The sequence below is a fragment of the Rana temporaria genome, chromosome 4 (assembly GCF_905171775.1).
Source record: "Rana temporaria chromosome 4, aRanTem1.1, whole genome shotgun sequence".
NCBI classification, from domain to species: domain Eukaryota; kingdom Metazoa; phylum Chordata; class Amphibia; order Anura; family Ranidae; genus Rana; species Rana temporaria.
This window is the reverse complement of record NC_053492.1, coordinates 408,726,671-408,747,420: the sequence shown is the minus strand read 5'-3', so window position 1 is coordinate 408,747,420 and position 20,750 is coordinate 408,726,671. Positions and strand designations below refer to the sequence as shown.

General features: G+C 45.1%; 1 protein-coding gene across 1 annotated transcript in view; it reads left to right on the top strand.

Annotated features, from left to right (window-relative positions):
* Positions 1 to 20,750, top strand: part of DNAAF10 (dynein axonemal assembly factor 10) — a 33,348-nt gene that overhangs the window by 4,278 nt on the left and 8,320 nt on the right. Inside the window, exons 2-6 of the mRNA XM_040351260.1 lie at positions 7,211 to 7,311; positions 10,651 to 10,781; positions 14,257 to 14,358; positions 18,690 to 18,805; positions 19,762 to 19,896. Coding sequence (XP_040207194.1) covers positions 7,211 to 7,311; positions 10,651 to 10,781; positions 14,257 to 14,358; positions 18,690 to 18,805; positions 19,762 to 19,896 — 585 coding nt within the window. The remainder of the gene's footprint in view (positions 1 to 7,210; positions 7,312 to 10,650; positions 10,782 to 14,256; positions 14,359 to 18,689; positions 18,806 to 19,761; positions 19,897 to 20,750) is intronic.

Here is a 20,750-nt window from a genome sequence, read left to right as displayed (position 1 = left end):
AACTTGAGAGCAAAAACGAACAATGAGGACATGAAAACAGCACTGCATTAAGGTAAAGGAAGCTATTAAGATAAAAAAAATAATTCCTTTACAAACCCTTTAATAATAGAACACTTACCTGTCCAGGGATCCAGTGCTGCCCTCACCCGAGCCGGCATGTTTACTTTGGGAAGTCGGTTGTGGCAGCTTGCAGCTTCACAACCACCTTCCCACTACGCATGCGAGAGGTGCGCTGCACTTTGTGAATGGTTCTGTAGCTTTCTGGGTCCTGTGACACGTCCCAGAAGGCTGTGGGGGAAGCAGGGGGGTCAAACTTTGGGTCGGATCACCGCAGCAATCTGACCAGGAGTCGGAGCAGATACCTGTCAAAACCAGGTATCCACTCCCCCCCCCCCCTCCAAAAAAAGTGCCAAATATGTCCGAGGAGGAGGCAGAGAAATGGAGTTAAGTTCCACATTAAACCACTAATGTCATATATTGCACCTAATCGGTCCTTAGATGTGGTGGCTGCATTCGTTTTCTCTTTTCCTAATTTTCACCTGGTGATCCTGCCAATAACAACATTTCTGTAATAGGGTGACAATGCTCCATCACTGTATTGTATGTTGTCCTGATTTGGACTACAAACGCCTCCCCGTTCTTATCTCCATTGCCTGGAGGGGAGTTGTTTTGTAGTTCACATTAGATGCTTTCAGTTCAGTCTGCAGGAAGTTACAAGGACCCATGATTTCTGACAGGACCAGGGGTCCTAAACCCTCCTCTCCTTTTCAGCCAAGGAAGCTGCCATCTTGGCCTCTGTTTGATCTGCAGTTGCCATGGTGATGCACATGTGATCAGTATGACATCCGATCCCCTGCTCATTGGAACGCACGCCGCCCGTGTGAAAGGACCCGAACTGTTTTGGATCTGCTCAAATTTTTCCTGCTCAACAGCTATTCTTATTGTTAGTGTATTTTATTTGTGGCCCAAGACAATTCCTCTTCCAATGTGGCCCAGGAAGGACAAAAGTTTGGACACCCCTGCTTTAAAGGCACAGTTCACCTTTAACAAAAAAACTGCCTATGCAGATAAGGGGCATCTATAGATAAAAACAAACGATGCAGCTCTGACTAAAGTTGAATAAAGCCTTTGCTATAGGTGTAGGCCATTCACATGCCTTATGAAACCTGACTGAATACTCCCAGAACGTTGCTAAGTGAGGTGCACGGTGTAGGCAGCGCTCCCTTAAACCCTGCACGGTGTAGGCAGCGCTCCCCTGTGCCCTGCCGCGGTGTAGGCAGCGCTCCCCTGTGCCCTGCCGCGGTGTAGGCAGCGCTCCCCTGTGCCCTGCCGCGGTGTAGGCAGCGCTCCCCTGTGCCCAGCCGCGGTGTAGGCAGCGCTCCCCTGTGCCCAGCCGCGGTGTAGGCAGCTCTCCCCTGTGCCCTGCCGCGGTGTAGGCAGTTCTCCCCTGTGCCCTGCCGCGGTGTAGGCAGTTCTCCCCTGTGCCCTGCCGCGGTGTAGGCAGTTCTCCCCTGTGCCCTGCCGCGGTGTAGGCAGCGCTCCCCTGTGCCCTGCCGCGGTGTAGGCAGCGCTCCCCTGTGCCCTGCCGCGGTGTAGGCAGCGCACCCCTAGACCCCCTGTAATTTGTGGAATGTTTGCTTCCTATGATCGTCGGCTCCATCTAGTGGCCATAACATGGTATTTTCCTCATTCGAGTATTTCAGGAAAATACCACATTATGGCCACTAGACGGAGCTGACGATCATAGGAAGAACACCTTTTACACAAATTACTGGGATTATTTGTGATGATTTTGCAAGTGCTTGAGACCTTTGCCCAACATAATGCAGGGGTTGACAAATTTGCTTGGAATCTAGGAGCCAGCTAAAAAAGTTAGGAGCCAGAAAACGCACCCCGTCCCGACGAGCTTGCGCGCAGAAGCGAACACATACGTGAGCAGCGCCCGCATATGTAAACGGTGTTTAAACCACACATGTGAGGTATTGCCGCGATTGGTAGAGCGAGAGCAATAATTCTAACCCTAGACCTTTAAAACATGCAACCTGTAGGATTTTTTTAAACGTCGCCTATGAAGATTTTAAAGGGTAAAAGTTTGTCGGCATTCCACGTGCGGACGCAATTTTGAAGCGTGTTGGTTATGAATTTACTCAGCGTAACATTATCTTTCATAATATAAAAAAAAACTGGGGATAACTTTACTGTTGTCTTATTTTTTAATTAAAAATGTGTAATTTTTTCCCAAAAAAGTGCGCTTGTAAGACCACTGCGCAAATACGGCGTGACAAAGTATTGCAGCGATCGCCATTTTATTCTCTAGGGTGTTAGGATTAAAAATATATATAATGTTTGGGGGTTCTAATTAGAGGGAAGAAGATGGCAGTGAAAATAGTGTAAAATTACATTAGAATTGCTGTTTAACTTGTAATGCTTAACGTGTAATACCAACGGCCACCACCAGATGGCGCCAGCTCACACAAGGAAGAGCTGGGGACTTCACAAAAAAAAAAATATATATTTTTTTTTTGCCCACCTTCCAAGCCAAGTCGCCAGGAGGCTATTTCTAGTCGCCATGGCGACCTGGCGCCCGGGATTTGTCGAGCCCTGACATAATATATATATTTTATAAATGCACCCCATAGTGTACTTCTCTATATGTATCATGGTAAATCAGTGATTGCAAATGTAGTCACAGGAGGGTACCCCACTGCATTACAGAATGTGTTCTGTTCAGTGTTTACTTTATACTACTAGTAAGCTTGTTGTTGTTGCAGGGTATACTTTTCACCTGTGTAATTTCAGTGTCCTTGCCATATCATAGTATGCGTTCTCCGGGGAACTTACAAACCTGTTTTGATTTTGTTGTTGGCGGTGCTTTGGGAGGACACAATCCCACAGGGAGAGCGACACTAAACTTTCCTCGTTTTGCTCGGCCAGCAGGGAGATGAAGAGATTTGTAAACACTTTTGTGCTCATCTGACTTCTAAGAAGATATGTCACCCACTTGTGTCGTATTAAAGTGTACCTGTCGCCTCCGCACACTGAAGAGACCCTTTATGAAGGCTGCTCTGGTTATGTAGCAGGCCGCAGCCTGGGAATTCTGTTGAGAATATGGCAGTGCCGTTCCAGGATTTCAATAGACATTTAAGGACCGGAGTCACAAGGGTTACATTTGCAAGATTCATATGTGAGAATTGGATGCGGGTGAACCGTCACGCATCGGACCCCAGGCACGAACCCGCGGGCGCACATATGTGATCCCGGCCCCAGAATTCAGCTATGACCTTGTGAGTCGTTATTGGAATTCCAAACTAAGGCCTCATACACACGATAGGTTAAACAGAGGACAACGGTCTGATGGACTGTTTTCATCGATCAAAACCGATCGTGTGTGGGCCCCATAGGTTATTTAACCACTTCCATACCAGGCACTTACGCACCTTCCCGCCCATGCCAATTTTCAGCTTTCAGCACTGTCGCACTTTGAATGGCAATTGCGCGGTCGTGCGACGTGGCTCCCAAACAAAATTGGCGTCCTTTTTTCCCCACAAATAGAGCTTTCTTTTGGTGGTATTTGATCACCTCTGCGATTTTTTTTTTTATTTTTTTATTTTTTTGCGCAACAACTAAAAAAAGACTGAGAATTTTGAAAAAAAAATAAGTTTTTATTTTTTTTCTGTTAATTTTTTTGTAAATAAGTAAGTTTTCTCTTTCAATTACGGGCACTGACATGGCGGCACTGATGGACATCGATGAGGTAGTACTGACGGGCACAGATGAGGTGGCACTGATTGGCGGCGCTGGTAGGCGGCACTGATGGGCACACATAGGCGGCACTGATGGGCACACATAGGCGGCACTGATGGGCACACATAGGCGGCACTGATGAGCACTCATGGGCGGCACTGGGCACTCATAGGCGGCACAGATGGGCACTCATGGGCGGCACTTATGGGTGGCACTGATGGATACTTATGGGTGGCACAGATGGGCACTGATAGGTGGGCACTGGGCATGGATGGGCACTGTGGGGTGGCACTGATGGACACTTGGGGTGGCACTGATGGACATTGTGGGGCAGCACTGATCTACTCATGTTGCCAGTCAGTGCCCATTTGTGGGCACTGATTGGCATCTTTTTTTATTTTTTTTTTTTTTTAAAAGCTTTTTTTTTGGCCCACCCTGGTGGTCCAGGGTGGGCTTCCCTGGTGGTCCAGTGTGGCGATCCGAGGGGGGCTGCGCTGATAAACAATCATGGCGAACCGCCGATCGGCTCTCGTATACTCGCGTCTGTCAGACGCGAGTGAGGAAGAGCCATCAACGGCTCTTCCTGTTTACATCGGGATCAGCCGTGATTGGACACGGCTGATCACGTGGTAAAGAGTCTCCGCCGGAGGCTCTTTACCGAGATCGGAACTGACGTCCATGGACGTCCTGTCAGGATTTCAGAACCACTTCCCGGACGTAAATCGGCCATAGGCCGGGCGGGAAGTGGTTAACCATCGGTTAAAAAAAAGCCAACTTGCTTTAAATGTAACCGATGGATTCCTAACCGATAGGTCAAAACCGATCGTTAGTAGGCACGACCATCGGTTAAAAATCCATGCATGCTCAGAATCAAGTCGACGCATGCTTGGAAGCATTGAATTTAGTTTTTTTCAGCACGTCGTTGTGTTTTACGTCATCGCGTTCTGACACGATCGGCTTTTTAACCGATGGTGTGTAGGCACGACTGACCATCAGTCAGCTTCATCGGTTAACCTATGAAAGCGGTCCATCAGACCGTTCTCATCGGATAGATTGATCGTGTGTACGCGGCTTTACATATAAAATAGGCCATGGCTGGGCCAACATACTGATAAATCACTAACTGGCGGATTATTGTGATGGCGGGAATTGATTCAGCATTGCAAGACTTGTGTAGTTGGGGCTAATTAGAGGCGCATCAAATGGAAATTTTGGTACCGAAATCGAAAATTCAGGATGCACTTGGCCGAAACTGAAAATTACAGTTTTTAAAAAACATATATTTTCTTATAATTATATTTTATTTGATATTTTAAAGCGGTAGTAAATTCTTTAAAAGATACCACATTCTAATGTAAATATCGATTTTCAATCAAATGGGCACTAATGCCCTGTACACACGATCGGTTCCTCTGATGAAAACGGACCGTTTTCATTGGACGAACCGATCGTGTGTGGGCCCCATCAGTTTTTTTTCCCCATCGTTGGAAAAAAAAAAGAACCTGTTTTAAAATGTTCGTATGGTTAAAAAACCGATAGGAAAAAATGATCGTCTGTGGGGAAATCCATCGGTCAAAAATCCACGCATTCTCAGAATCAAGTCGACGCATTCACGGAGGCATTGAACTTCATTTTTTTCAGCACGTCATTGTGTTTTACGTCACCGCGTTGGACACGATCGGATTTTTAACCGATGGTGTGTAGACAAGACTGATGAAAGTCAGCTTCATCGGATATCTGATGAAAAAATCCATTAGTTAGTTTCCTTCAGACGAACCGATCGTGTGTACAGGGCATAAGAGTATGCCAAAAAATCGTTCTTAGGGCTCATTCACACGGGTGGCCCGTTCAGGTCCACCTGCCAGTTTTTTAGGCGGACCTGAATGGGCGCTCCGTGCTCCTCTATTTAGCCACGGATGTCAGAGGTGACATGCCCGCTGACATCCGACCTGCTCCGATCCGCCAAAGTGTGACGGAGGAAATCCTACTTTTCCATCCATCTGGCGGATCGGATGAACACAGACAGGCGGTTCGTGTTCATCCGATTCCCCCCCCATAGGGATTTATAGATAAAGGAGCCTGTATAATCGGAAAGTGATTCAGTCGGCTGAAAGTGCACACAGAAGCTGATAAACTGCAGTTTATTGGCGTTTTGGCGTTTTTTTAAAAAAAAGCCCATGAACTGAACTCTATGTTGGCCTATGTGCGTTTTTTAGTGTTAATGAGCTTTGGAGTTTATTGGCTTTTTTCTGAACGCCCAAAATTTGCATTCAAAGTGCCGTTTTTCGGTGGGAAAAAACGCTGGAGCCAGAGTTTTTTAGCGTTTTTTTTTTTTTTATTAAAATAAAAATTGACAAGAAAAAAAAGCTAAGAAACGCTACACTGAAAAACGCTAATAAACGCTATTGCAAAGACGCTAAAAAACGTTGAAAGGCTCCCTGCAAAGCTACTGGCGTTTTTTATAGCTTTTTTAGCTTCTGTGTGCATGGAGCCTTAAAGGGGTTGTAAAGGTAAATGTTTTTTCACCTTAATGCCCCCCCCCCTCCCGAACCCCCGTTTTACTTACCTGACCCCTCGAAAGTCCTGTGCGCGTCCACGTGATCCTCTTTGGTTCTGAGCCTGGTCGTTGATTGGCTAGGCTGGACGGATTGATGGCAGCGCAGCCATTGGCTGGCGCTGCTGTCAATCACAGCGGATGACGCGGCGCACCGCGGGGCCGAGTGATACAGTCGGCGGGTATGCCTGCCGCTGTATAACGGGAGCGCTCTCGCAAAAGCTTTCCACCATGCGAGCTCGCATGAAGGTGGAAAGCTTTTGCGAGGAGGAGCCGAGACAGCCGCCGAGTGACCCCAGAAGACCGGATTCGGGGACACTCTGTGCAAAACAAGCTGCACAGTGGAGGTAAGTATAACATGTTTGTTAGTTTTTTGTTTTTTTTAGTTTGCCTTTAGTGTTCCTTTAATATCCCTTTAGTTTGTTTTTGGAAATTTTCACTTTTATCTTCTTCTTCTTTCTTCTTTCTTCTTCTTTTTCTTTTTTTTCTTCTTCCCTGCCACCTGCTGGTTGAAAATAAGAGTATATAATATTCAAATGCAACATTTTATATTTAACTTACTAAAAAAATATATATTTTATTTTATTAGCCCCAACCATATTAAATAAATCATGTTGCATAAAAAAAAAAGCCCCTGACGCATTTCAATGAAAGGTGACATGTCATTAGTTTTTATGACTTTCTATACTTTTGTTCTTCTATAGGTTTAGTAGTTTTCTCTTTTTCCCAATTTCATTGTAGCTTAATTTTCCTAATCTGACGCTGATTCATGCAATCTGTTAGAAACACTATCTATATTCCCCGTCGGGCATTCAAATATTTGATCTATTTTTACTTTGTTAGGAGACCATGATAAGGAATTCTAGCTGTGACCCATTTGATGATATCTCTGCTTATTATTGTCTTCCATAGATTGAAAAACCCAAACCTTTGAAGTGTGGAACATTCGGTGCCAGCTCGTTGCAGCAGAGACATTTGGCCACTGGTGACTTTGGAGGAAATCTCAATGTATGGTAAGGTTATGTCTCAGGACCACCCTACCCTAAACACCTACATGTCTTTATCACATATAGCCAGGTAGGGTTGTCCCGATACCACTTTTTTAAGACCGAGTACAAGTACCGATACTTTTTTTCAAGTACTCCCCGATACCGAAACTTTTTTTTAATCTCATGTGACAGCAGCACATGTGTCAGTAGTTTTTTTTATTTTTTTTATCTTTAACAATTTGTTTTTTACAATTTTTTATTTTATTTAGAATGCTTTCTTTTTTTAAGGGGGGGGGGGGTGGACCGTGTCAGTGTGTTTTTTCTTTTATTTTTTTATTATTTTTTACAATCATTTTTTTATTCTCTCTTTTTTTTTTTTTATTCTTTTATTTCTTTTTCCTTTTTTTTTTCAGCCCTGTTGGGGGGCTTTGGTGAGATATCAGGGGTCTTAACAGACCTCTGACATCTCCCCTTTGAGACAGAGAAAGGGACTAGGGACACATGTTCCCCTGTCCCTTTCTCAGCAGCATCAGCTGCGCTGAAAATGAATGGAGTGAAGACAGCGTCTTCTCTTCATTCATAAACTGAAACATTGTAATCACAGTTTACGATGTTTCAGTTATGTGAATGGACCGAGTCCGTGATCACTGACTCTGTCCATTCGGAGCAGTAAGGAGCCGGATTTACCTGCTCCTACCCCGCTCTCCATCCTGACAGTTCCAGGGGGTGGAGGAGGAGCACGGAAGGGGCGGGAATACATGGCGGGAATACACGGAGGAATACACTATACAGCGGTGATCGGTGCTTGTAACTTCCCCATGCACTGATCACCGCTGACACTACAAGTATCGGGTGAAGCATCGGGAGCATTTGCCCGAGTACAAGTACTCGGGCAAATGCTTGGTATCGGTCCCGATACCGATACTAGTATCTGTATCATGACAACCCTATAGCCAGGCATAGAACTTTACGCTCCAGGAAAACAAACTCTAAAATATGCACAGAGACAAACGCCAACACGTGAGGACAGTTTTAAAAAATACAACAAAAAAATATAAGCAATTGTTGGCACAGTAACCATTACCGTCCAGTCACCCAGTGCAGCACAAAGTACACTTCACCTGTGCCAGGCACGCGCACACTACATCTCTGAATGTAGATTGGGATTCTAATACTATGCAGCGCCACCTGCTGGCTTTACTTGGTGACACACCCAACCCAAACTAATATATATAGCTATTATTATTATTATTATACAGGTTTTATATAGCGCCAACAGTTTGTGCAGCGCTTAACAAAATAAAGGCAGACATTACAGGTGCATTACAATTTGGGTACAAGAGGAAAAAAAATGGTAAAAAAAAAATGATGTCACCAGTATTTGTGCAGAAGTCTTTCAAGCACAATTTTTTTGGGGAAAAAAAATACACTTTCATGAATAAAACAAAAATGTACAGTTAACCTAATTTTTTTGTATAATGTGAAAGATGATGTTACACCAAGTAAATAGATACCTAACGTCATGCTTTGAAATTGCGCACACTCGTGGAATGGCAACAAACTATGGTACTTAAAAATCTCCATAGGCGACGCTTTAAACCTTTTCTACAGGTTGCCAGTTTAGAGTTACAGAGGCGATCCTGTGCTAGAATTATTGCTCTCGCTCTAACGATTGTGGCGATACCTCACGTGTTGTTTGAACACCGTTTACATATATGCGGGCGCAACATTTTTTTTCTTTAGTAATTCTTTATTATTTTTACACTGTCTTGGTAAAAAACAAATTCTGATCATTTTTATTGCTGTCACAAGGAATGTAAGCATCCCTGGTGACCGTAATAGTCAGTGACAGGTACTATTTAAAAGTATTGAAAACTCCAAAATCTGTATTTTGGAATACTAGGGTTTATTTAAAATCGGCGCCATTGGCAGCCGAGTAAACTGGAAGTGATATCATGACATCACTTCCGAGCTACTAGATAGGAGACCTGATCAAAGCCGATTCCAGCTTCATTCGGGTCTTTTCAGGCAGCCGGCGGACGTGTCAGCTGGTCGCTCAGGCCTCCCTGTGGGATGGGAGAGCCTCGGAAGGTGGCGCAGAGGGGGAGGGTATGTCCCCTCCCTCCCCTTAGGATAACAGCCGAGCGGCTTTTAGCTACATTGGTTGTTATCACTCAAATTCCAACCGCTGGCTCTCAAAAATGGTACCGGGGTGAGGCGTGCTGCTGCATATAACCCCTTCAAGCTGAGAGCGCATATTTGCATACGGTTGGCGTGAATGGGTTAATATAAAGGGTAACGCTGCTTTCTTGGAAAAAAATATAGTAAATAAAGAAAAAATAATATAGCATATACAATTGCTAAACAAGCCATGTTGTAAGTTAAAGCGGTAGTAAACCCCGTTCTTGTTTTTTTTTTTTTTAAACCTACCTGAAAGGCAAAAGCCATAATGAGCTAGTATGCACCGCATACTAGCTCATTATGAAATACTTACCTTGGAACGAGGCGTAGGGAACTTACCTGGTCCACGCAGAGGGAGATGTCATCTTGCCTCGGCGTGTCTTCCGGGTTTTGCCGCTCCAGCGCTGTGAGTGAGACTTCTTGCCGGAAAGGTCCGGTCGGCTGTCGGGCCTTTAGCCGAGGATCCCGCTGCGCATGCGCCGCTGCAGTCAGCGGAGCATTGCGAGGGGAATATCTCCTAAACCGTTCAGGTGTTCCTAAACCTGGCTGTGTGTGTCCATAGACATACACAGGGTCCCTGTTTCCTCATCACAGCAGTTTGACTGACCGTAACAGGAGCCTACGGCTACACTGGCCTTAGTTTCTCGTGTGAAAGCAAGACGTGAAAGGAGCAGTGCTGGAGCCGGATGGAGCGCTGGAGCAGTGACTTGGAGACAGGCAGAGGTGTGGGAACAGACAAAAGATATGTTTGCTAAAATCCCTGCAATGTAGGTTGACCATCCAGAGGGGATTTTTTTTTCTTTTACACCAAAGTGGAGTACCTCCTTTTCCTCTGTTGCCAACTGCAAAGTGAATATATGCTGCAGCATGAAAAGTGGGCTTCAACGTTCATCCACCGCACATATGCGCCCACCAGGGTGTGAGATTTTATGCCGAGAACGCGCTCACAGCACACTGACTAAGCAGGCTTCTGATTGGGAGCCAGTGGGATGGGCTCCTGATTGTGTCACTGCTGAAAGAGCCAGTTCTAATGGTCACATGATAGAGAAGCTGGCATTGAGGATTGCTGGGAGGTGGCGTTGGGGGGGGGGGGGGATTAACCACTTTACTGTATATTTGTTCCAACAACTTTGTGCATAGCAAATGATTTTGCTAATACTTTGCTGTGTGTGTTTGTATTAGGAACCTGGAAGCTGCTGACACCCCAGTGTATTCTGTGAAAGGACACAAGGAAATCATTAACTGTATTGATGGAGTTGGGGGGTTAGGCATTGGAGAAGGAGCCCCCGAAATTGTAACAGGAAGCCGTGATGGTAAGATGTTTTTATAATGGATGTATAAGAACAATGTACAGTATGGCTGGCCATTCATGGTAAGATCTTTTTTTTTTCTGGCCACATTCAGGCAATTTATTGACAAGTATTTAATAGAGGGGGTCATTTATCAGCTTGTAAAATAAGTATTGAACACGTCACCATTTTTCTAGGTAAATATATTTCTAAAGGTGCTATTGACATCTTACCACATGTCAGTAACAACCCATGCAATCCATACATACAAAGTAGGGTTGTCCCGATACCACTTTTTTAGGACTGAGTACAAGTACCGATACTTTTTTTTTATGTACTCGCCGATACCGAATACCGATACTTTTTTTTAAATGTGTCCCCAAATGCAGCCATGTCCCCCCCACATATGCAGCCATGTCCCCCCCACATATAACCAGCCATGTCCCCCAACATATAACCAGCCATGTCCCCCATATAACCAGCCATGTCCCCCATATAACCAGCCATGTCCCCCCACATATCCAGCCATGTCCCCCCACATGCAGCATTGTCCCCCGTATATCCAGCCATGTCCCCCGTATATCCAGCCATGTCCCCCGTATATCCAGCCATGTCCCCAGTATATCCAGCCATGTCCCCAGTATATCCAGCAATGTCCCCAGTATATCCAGCAATGCCCCCAGTATATCCAGCAATGTCCCCCGTATATCCAGCAATGTCCCCCGTATATCCAGCAATGTCCCCCGTATATCCAGCAATGTCCCCCGTATATCCAGCAATGTCCCCCGTATATCCAGCAATGTCCCCAGTACCGGTTATGATGCCGCCGCTGCCACGGGAAGTATTCTATTTTAGCATCGGCGGTATTAGCGGGAGTACGAGTACTCCCGCTAATACTCGGTATCGGTATCGGCCCCGATACTGGTATCGGTATTGGGACAACCCTAATACAAAGAAACCAAAACATATACATTCAGCAATAAAGTTATGTGTAATAACAATGATTGAACACGCAAACGGAAATGTATTTTAATACTTCATACAAAATCCTTGGTTTGTAATGACAGCTTCAAGATGCCTCCTGTATGGAGAAACTAGTCGCATGCATTGCTCAGGTGTGATTTTGGCCCCAAAGTATTGAACACACGAAGAAAGGGAGGTGCAAAAAGGCATGGAAAGCCAAGACACCAGCTGAAATCTATCAGTAATTAGAAAGCAATCCTGCCACTTGTCAGTGCCAACTAATATCAACTGGTTCAGTCTCAACTGATGGCCTATAACAGTGATGGCGAACCTTGGCACCCCAGATGTTTTGGAACTACATTTCCCATGATGCTCAAATACACTGCAGAGTGCCATGAGCATCATGGGAAATGTAGTTCCAAAATATCTCGGGTGCCAATGTAAATACTATTAATATAATCAGATGCCCACACAAGTTACTAATGACCAACCATTGGTAAAGCAACAAAAAATTACATCTTTGCTATAAATTGATTTTTAAATTCCATTTTAATAAGTGAAATAAGTACTTGATCTCCTATTAATCAGCAAGATTTCTGGCTCTCAGGTGTCTTCTGTTCAGGTAACAAATTGAGATTAGGAGCACTCTCTTAAAGGGAGTGCTCCTAATCTCAGCTTGTTACCTGTATAAAAGACACCTGTCCACAGAAGCAATCAATCACATTCCAATCTCTCCACCATGGCCAAGACCAAAGATCTGTCCAAGGATGTCAGGGACAAGATTGGAGACCTACACAAGGCTGGAATGGGCTACAAGACCATCGCCAAGCAGCTTGGTGAGAGAGTGACAACAGTTGGTGCGAATTTCTGCAAATGAAAGAAACACAAAATAACTGTCAATCTCCCTCGGTCTGGGGCTCCATGCAAAATCTCACCTCGTGGAGTTTTAATGATCATGAGAACGATGAGGAATCGGCCCAGAACTACACTGGAGAATCTTGTCAACGATCTCAAGTCACCAAGAAAACAATCGGTAATACACTATGCCGTGAATGACTAAAATCATGCAGCGCCTGTAAGGTCCCTCTGCTCAAGAAAGCACATGTACAGGCCCGTCTGAAGTTTGCTAATGAACATCTGAATGATTCAGAGGATAACTGGGTGAAAGTGTTGTGGTCAGATGAGACCAAAATCAAGCTCTTTGGCATCAACTCAACTTGCCGTGTTTGTAAGAGAAGGAATGCTGCCTATGACCCCAAGAACACCATCTCCACTGTCAAACATGGAGGTAGAAAATCATATTATAATATACATGGAGGTGGAAACATTATGCTTTGGGGGTGATTTTCTGTTAAGGGGACAGGACAACTTCACTGCATCAAAGGGACAATGCACCGTCCAATCTTGGGTGAGAACCTCCTTCCCTCAGTCAGGCCATTGAAAGTAGATGGGTATTCCAGCATGACAATGACCCAAAATACACGGACAAGGCAACAAAGGAGTGTATCAAGAAGAAGCACATTAAGGTCCTGGAGTGGCCTAGCCAGACTCCAGACCTTAATCCCATAGAAAATACGTGGAGGGAGCTGAAGGTTCGAGTTGCCAAATGTCAGCTTCAAAGCCTTAAAGCGGAGGTTCACCCTAAAAACTATTTTCTAACATTACATGGTGCTCACTCTCTACATCGACAGTATGCCCATTTTTTTTTTTGCTGTACATACCTCGTACAGCTATTTTCTTCCCCGGCTTCCGGGTAGTGAATCCCGCGGGAGTGGGCGTTCACATCCAGCAGGTGATTGACGTGATGACAAAAACTACCTCCCCGTCGCATAAGGAGCGTCACGAGTTGCGGAAAGAAGCCGAATGGCGAGTCGGCGCAATATGGCGCCTGCACACCGACAATCAGCTTCTTTCGTCAACTCGTGTCGCTCCTTATGCAACGGGGGGAGGTAGTTTTTTGTCATCACGTCAATCACCTGCTAGATAGGAAGGCCCAATCCCGTGGGATTCACTACCCGGAAGCCATGGGGGAAAATAGCTGTACGAGGTATGTACAGCGAAAAAAAAAAAAAAAATTGGCATACTGTCAATGTAGAGAGTGAGTACCATGTAATGTTAGAAAAATGTTTTGGGGTGAACCTCCGCTTTATTGACTTGGAGAGGACCTGCAAATCCCTCCTGAGATGTGTTCTCAAAATAATACTCGAAGGATATGAGGACACTGCTTGTGAGATCTTCCAGTGGGATTTATCGCAGTATTTTCATGATCTGTCAGAGCTAGCTCCCATTTGATCACAGTTGTCATGGCCATTTTAATTATAAAGCAATCAGAAATGTTTCCTTCCGTGGATGCTTCCAGGATGTCTAGATTGGTGCAGTCACGGAAAAGACCTAACAAGTACTTGGTGTGGGATGTTTACTGTCATGGCTTTCTATGGGTACCCAACTTTTTTTTCTTATACATGCAATACAGTACACACATACGGGATCCTTTTAGAAACCTTTACATTGATGTTCCTAATTGGTGTAATTCCAGGTACAGTAAAAGTATGGGACACAAGGCAAAAAGACACTCCAGTTGCTAATATGGAACCAGCTGAAGGAGAAAACAAGAGAGATTGCTGGGCAGTGGCCTTTGGTAAGTATGGGACTTTTGAAATGGCAAGAAATAAAATAGTATCACTTTAGATACAAAATAATAATGACTTTACACAGCATGAGGCTGTTTACCAAAAAGTGAAAAATAGATAAGTTCCTGCAGAGGAATTTGTGGGCCAGATTTTACAAAAAACTCCGGCGGCGTAACGTATCGTCTTTACGTTACACCGCCGCAAGTTTTCAGCGTAAGTGCCTGATTCTCAAAGCACTTACCTGTAAACTTGCGGCGGTGTATCGTAAAGACGTCCGGCGCAAGCCCGCCTAATTCAAATGGGGCGTGTACCATTTAAATTAGGCGCGCTCCCGCGCCGGACGTACTGCGCATGCTCCATTTAGAAATTCCCGCCGTGCTTTGCGCAAAGTGACATCATTTTTTAGAACGGCGACGTGCGTAACGTACATTCGTATTCCCGGACGTCTTACGCCAAAAAAAAAAAAAATTGAAATTCGACCCGGGAACGACGGCCATACTTTAACATGGCTGATCTAAAGATAAGCCATGTTAAAGCAGGTGTAACTTTGCGACGGGAAAAAATTATTAGCGACGACGTAACGAACGCGAAAACCTTTGTGGATCGCCGTAAAACCTCATTTGCATACCCGACGCAGGAAAACAACGCAAACTCCACCCTGCGGCGGCCGAAGTATTGCATCCTAAGATCCGACGGTGTAAGTCAATTACACCTGTCGGATCTTAGGGCTATCTATGCGGAACTGATTCTATGAATCAGCCGCATAGATAGGACAAGAGATACGACGGCGTATCAGGACATACGCCGTCGTATCTCTTCTGTGAATCTGGCCCTGTGTTCCTGTTTAGAGGCGTTGCCATCGATTTTTAACACATAAATTATTTTTCCATAACCTTTAGGTTAAGATTTAAGGAGATCTTAAAACAGAGCCAACACTTTTTTCCAATGAGGGCTCAGGGATACGCGAGAGGCTAAGCAGATGATAATAAAATATAAACTTATCAAATAAATATCGGAGTATGAATGGTCCACCAATCCTGCTCTTCCAAGATGGGGGAATCTTAAAGCGGAAGTTGACCCATCCATAAAAGAGTTTTATTTCTGGCACGTGCCAAAAATGTAACACTCCCATTGGTTGTGCTCTCAACCAAACTGTCAAACCATCCAATGACTGGTGTCATAATTGATCACATGGGCAGCTTTATGGCAGTTGTAGATGAAATGGAGGCAAAAATGGCAGCTTCCTTGGCTGAAAACGATAGGTGGGTTTACTTACACTTTAAAAACATAAATGAACAAACAAAGGGCGCAAAGGCCTAATGCATTACCGCCCTAACTTATCGAATACAATTAAAGTGAGTGGATACTTACAAAAGCCAAGGAAAGGAAGAGTAGTACAAAACCACAACAATGGTAAAGACACAACGATGGAAAAGACAGAAGTCATAGGCTTCTCGCATTAACCAGATTACCACAGACATGTTTCGAGGGGCATGTTCTCTTCTTCAGAGCACGAATGAAAGGTTTTGCGCAGAAGAGGCATGCCCCTTGAAACGCTTCGGAGGTAGCCTGTTTCATGTGAGGACTTTGTGGCTTCTGTCTTTTGGATCATCATTGGGGTTACTGGGTTTTGTAGTACACTTACATTCCTTGGCTTTTGTGAGTATGCACTCACATGTTTTTATTTAATAAATTATGACGGTAAGGCACTAAGCCTTTGTGCCATTTGTTCAGTTGAGAGCTAGGCTGGACCTGTGCTTTACCCATTCAAATGTGCTTCTATTTATATTTCCTTTACTCCCCTTCAGCTCTGTTCACCCAGGGAGGCAAAGCGACATACTTAGTACTGCCGGCTATGGGGTAGCATGTGACTCACTCCCCTACCTTTATGTCACATTGTTGGTGCTTGATGATTAGCTGATCAGACACCAGAACTGTCACTGCCGCAACTGGGTGAAAGTCCTTTTAAAGATTTCCTCCAGCAGCTGTTTTTTGTAAAAACTGTCGACTAGTGAATGTCACCACACTTCCTGTAACAAGTACAGGGAATATCCCTATACAAGGGAGAATCTGCCTAATAAGGAGTTTAACCCTTCCACACTCAATCACTATTTTTAAAAATATTTAGCACCACCTTTAGTCTTAGGCTGGGTTCACATATCTTCGGTCGCGGTTCCCAGAATGGGGTCCAGCAGTCCATCCCTGTTCAGCGATTCAAGTCCGTTTTTTTTTTTGCCTGAATTTGTATTTGAACCAGACCCAAAGACGCACATTGAGAGCCGGTCACACTCTCCTGTATTGGAAACCTGCATCCAGTTCGCATAAATGGGAACCCAGCCTGAAGGTTTTTTAACACCATGAGGTGCGACCGTGTGCATTCACTTTTTTAAGCGTTTTCAGGCAGCCTATTCATTTCAGTGGGATGCCCTATGTGTGCAAAAATATTAAAGGCATAATTTTAAAAATTGCATTGAATCAAACATGTAGCATGCATTTTGGTGGACATGAACGTATGCATTTTTGCCAGATGTGTGGGGCTACCCACGTGCCTCTGCAGAAGGCAGTGGCCCGGATTCAGATAGAGATACGACGGCGTATCTCCTGATACGCCGTCGTATCTCTGAGTTCCGTCGGTCGGATCTATGCGGCTGATTCATAGAATCAGGTTCCGCATAGATCTCCCTAAGATCCGACAGGTGTAAGTGACTTACACTGTCGGATCTTAGGCTGCAATCTCCCGCTGGCCGCTAGGTGGCGTTTCGTTTTCTGTACGCGACGAATATGCAAATGAGGAGTTCCGCCGATTCAGAAACGAACGCCCGCCCGTCGCTTTTTTTTTTTACGTCGCTTTTCGGCTTTTTCCGGCGTATAGTTACCCCTGCTATGTGAGGGGTATCCTATGTTAAGTATGGCCGTCGTTCCCACGCCGAGTTTTGAATTTTTACGTTGTTTGCATAAGTCGATTTAGAATACGGCCGGACGCAAGTTGCGCTCACGCCAAAACCAATGACGTCCTAGCGACGTCATTTGGAGCAATGCACGCTGGGAAAAATCGCGGACAGCACATGCGCTGTTGGATCGGCGCGGGGACGTGCCTGATTTAAATTGTAGACGCCCCCTAGCCGCGGAATTTGAATTCCGCCGGGGGATTTACGATACGCCGCTGCAAGTTTTGAGGTAAGTGCTTTCTGAATACAGCACTAGCCTCAAAAACTTGCGCCGGCGGATCGTAAATCAGATAGATTACGCGGATCTAAAGATCCGCTAATCTATCTAAATCTACACCAGTGTGTTTTTATGCGGTGCAGGAAAATGCACAGTTTTGCATGCATTGCCCCCCCACCGCACCTGGTGTGAACAAGCCCTGGCTGTACTACATAGGTTAGAATTTCCAGAACCATGATTCCTTTTGAAGTTTGTAATTAAAGTGGTTGTAAAGGCTAAAGGTTTTTTACCTTCATGCATTCTCTGTATTAAGGTAAAAAAACACCCACGATCAGCCCCCTCTAAATACTTATCTGAGCCTGGTCTCGATCCAGCGCTGTTCTTTCCTCACAGGACTCAGGGGCAGCACTGGGGAGCCATTGGCTCTGTCAATCAATATCCTGTGATGAGGGAGCGGGGGGCGTGGATGAGACCTGCAGTGTGTGTCAATAGACACACAGACTGGCTCGGGATCTAATTTGTTGCAAGTTGTTTGCTATCGTAGCACTAAGAAGGGAGGAGGAGCTGAGCACATCGGCGGGGGACCCCCAGAAGAGGAGGTTTGGGGCCGCTTTGTGCAAAACCATTGCACAGAGCAGGTAAGTAGAACAAAAACCTTTACAATCATTTAAAAAAAAAGGCTAACGTGTCATTACATTGCTTTGTAAACGATCACTTGCATTCTTTATGTGTTTGAAAGAAGATTATCTATTGGCAACTCAGATTTTTCCCATCCAAAGAGTAGCGTAGTGTCCAAAAAAGGAATTAAACCAAGGTTAAATACCCTCAACAATTTATTGTAGTGGCAAGAAGTAGCTAGACAAAATGTAGGTGCTGCTCAGGTGGAGAGGTAAAGTCCAACTAGACCACTGTGAGTGCAGGCGGGGACCGGGAGCTTGCCCTAGCTCCAAGCTACAGCACTGTCATAGGAAAAGATCCATAAGCCACGCATCATGAAGCAGACCCATGTGCATGGAGTGAGATAAATGGCAGCCTCAGCCTGGACTCCAGCCAGGCCACGTCTCCAACGCATTTCACTCCACCCCTTTTTATATATTTTAGAGATGTACATACATGATGCTGAGCTTCTTTCCGATTTTTAATACCTGTATTTCTGAAATCTGTTTTATTCAAGGTAATGCTTGCAGTCAGGAGGAGCGTGTTGTATGTGCCGGATACGACAATGGGGACATTAAGCTGTTTGACTTGAGAAACATGTCATTGCGATGGGAGACGAACATTAGAAATGGGGTATGACTATTGTTTTTATATAGTCTGAAGAGTTGTTCCAACCCAAGCTGATATTCAATCTCCTTGTTCAAAACCAGCCAGAGTTCTCCTACTGCCAGGAACTCCCACCACCACCTCTACTACCATGGAATGATAATAATTGAACTGCATTTCTTGTTATTTGAGTGCTAAGTTGGGGTGTAACGGATAAAAAATCTCACAGCTCGGATCGTTCCTCGGATCAGAGCCACAGATCGGATCATTTTTCGGATCACCACCATATATAGTCCCCACTGTAATGTCCACGTCATCTCCCGCCACTGTAATGTCCACGTCATCTCCCGCCACTGTAATGTCCACGTCATCTCCCGCCACTGTAATGTCCACGTCATCTCCCGCCACTGTAATGTCCACGTCATCTCCCGCCACTGTAATGTCCACGTCATCTCCCGCCACTGTAATGTCCACGTCATCTCCCGCCACTGTAATGTCCACGTCATCTCCCGCCACTGTAATGTCCACGTCATCTCCCGCCACTGTAATGTCCACGTCATCTCCCGCCACTGTAACGTCCACGTCATCTCCCGCCACTGTAACGTCCACGTCATCTCCCGCCACTGTAACGTCCACGTCATCTCCCCCCACTGTAATGTCCACATCTCCCCAGTCAGCGCTGCTCTGGGAAGCTCACCTAGGCCGCTGCCACCGGGTGTACCAAGATGGCCGCCGATCCAGAGCTAGGCCGAAGCCGCAGCCTTTCCTATGGGCTCAATCCACGGATCGCATGGTGTGCCGATCCGCGGACGTTGATGCATTCGGATCACGGATCAGTGACGATCCGTTGCACCCCTAGTGCTAAGATCTAATTGTCATGGTTAGACCTTTATCTGTATCTCTTTCATTCTCTTTCCTCCACAATATTTTGTCTTGTGGTTTCCAGTATAAGTATGTTTTTACTAATCCTTCTTTGTTCTCAGGTCTGCTCCCTGGAATTTGATAGAAAGGACATCATTATGAATAAATTAGTTGCCACTTCCCTGGAGGGCAAATTTCATGTTTATGATCTGCGGACTCAGCACCCTACTAAAGGGTTTGCATCAGTGGCAGAAAAGGTAAAGTCTTTTCATCAATCAACATAGATTTTTCAGTTTTGGGTGGATTGGGCCGCGGTTTATTCTGTTGCAGGGTCTTCATCAGAGTCTGTAGACCTGTTGGTAAGCCCTCCACAGCAGCAGAGCACACAATTTAAGCCAATCATTGGTTGTCACAGGCCATAGTGATTTAAAGGGTCACTAAAGGAATTTTTTTTTTTTTAGCTAAATAGCTTCCTTTACCTTACTGCAGTCCTGGTTTCATGTCCTCATTGTTCGTTTTTGCTTTGATGTTGCTGTAAATCCTCTCTGTTCTGGACACTTCCTGGTTGTCTGTTTCCTGATCACCACAGTACTGGGAGATTTCTCACGGTGGTGACTAATCAAGGAGGTGTGATTACTGTGTGTAAAACGAAACTGGATTGGTGCTGAGGAGTTTTAGACAAAGTATCCCTGCCCTCTATTGTCTCTCTGTACATCAGAGAACCAGGAAACAACAGCAAAAATTAAACTAAACTGCAGGCGCATTATATGATTGGTTTTTATCTATTTTTAATCATTTTTAAAAGGAATTGGTTAACTATTATGTCTCTATACCCTGTAAACAGTCATTTCAGCTAAAAAAAATGTTTCATTCAGTGACCCTTTAAGGCTGAAGTATGGGCTCTTTTGCATAGGTTCATTGGTCCAGCTTGGCGCAATGGAAGGCAGGCCACAGACTATGCAATTTTCTTTTCTTCTACCACAGGTGAAAGGAAGGAAAATTGCTTGATTCCCTCATCAACACAGTCAGCGTTGATAGGGCAATCCCTCCCGCAGCACTATTGTGTTCTGCCAGTGGGGAGCCTTCCCTGCCAGCAGAAATCAATGACTAG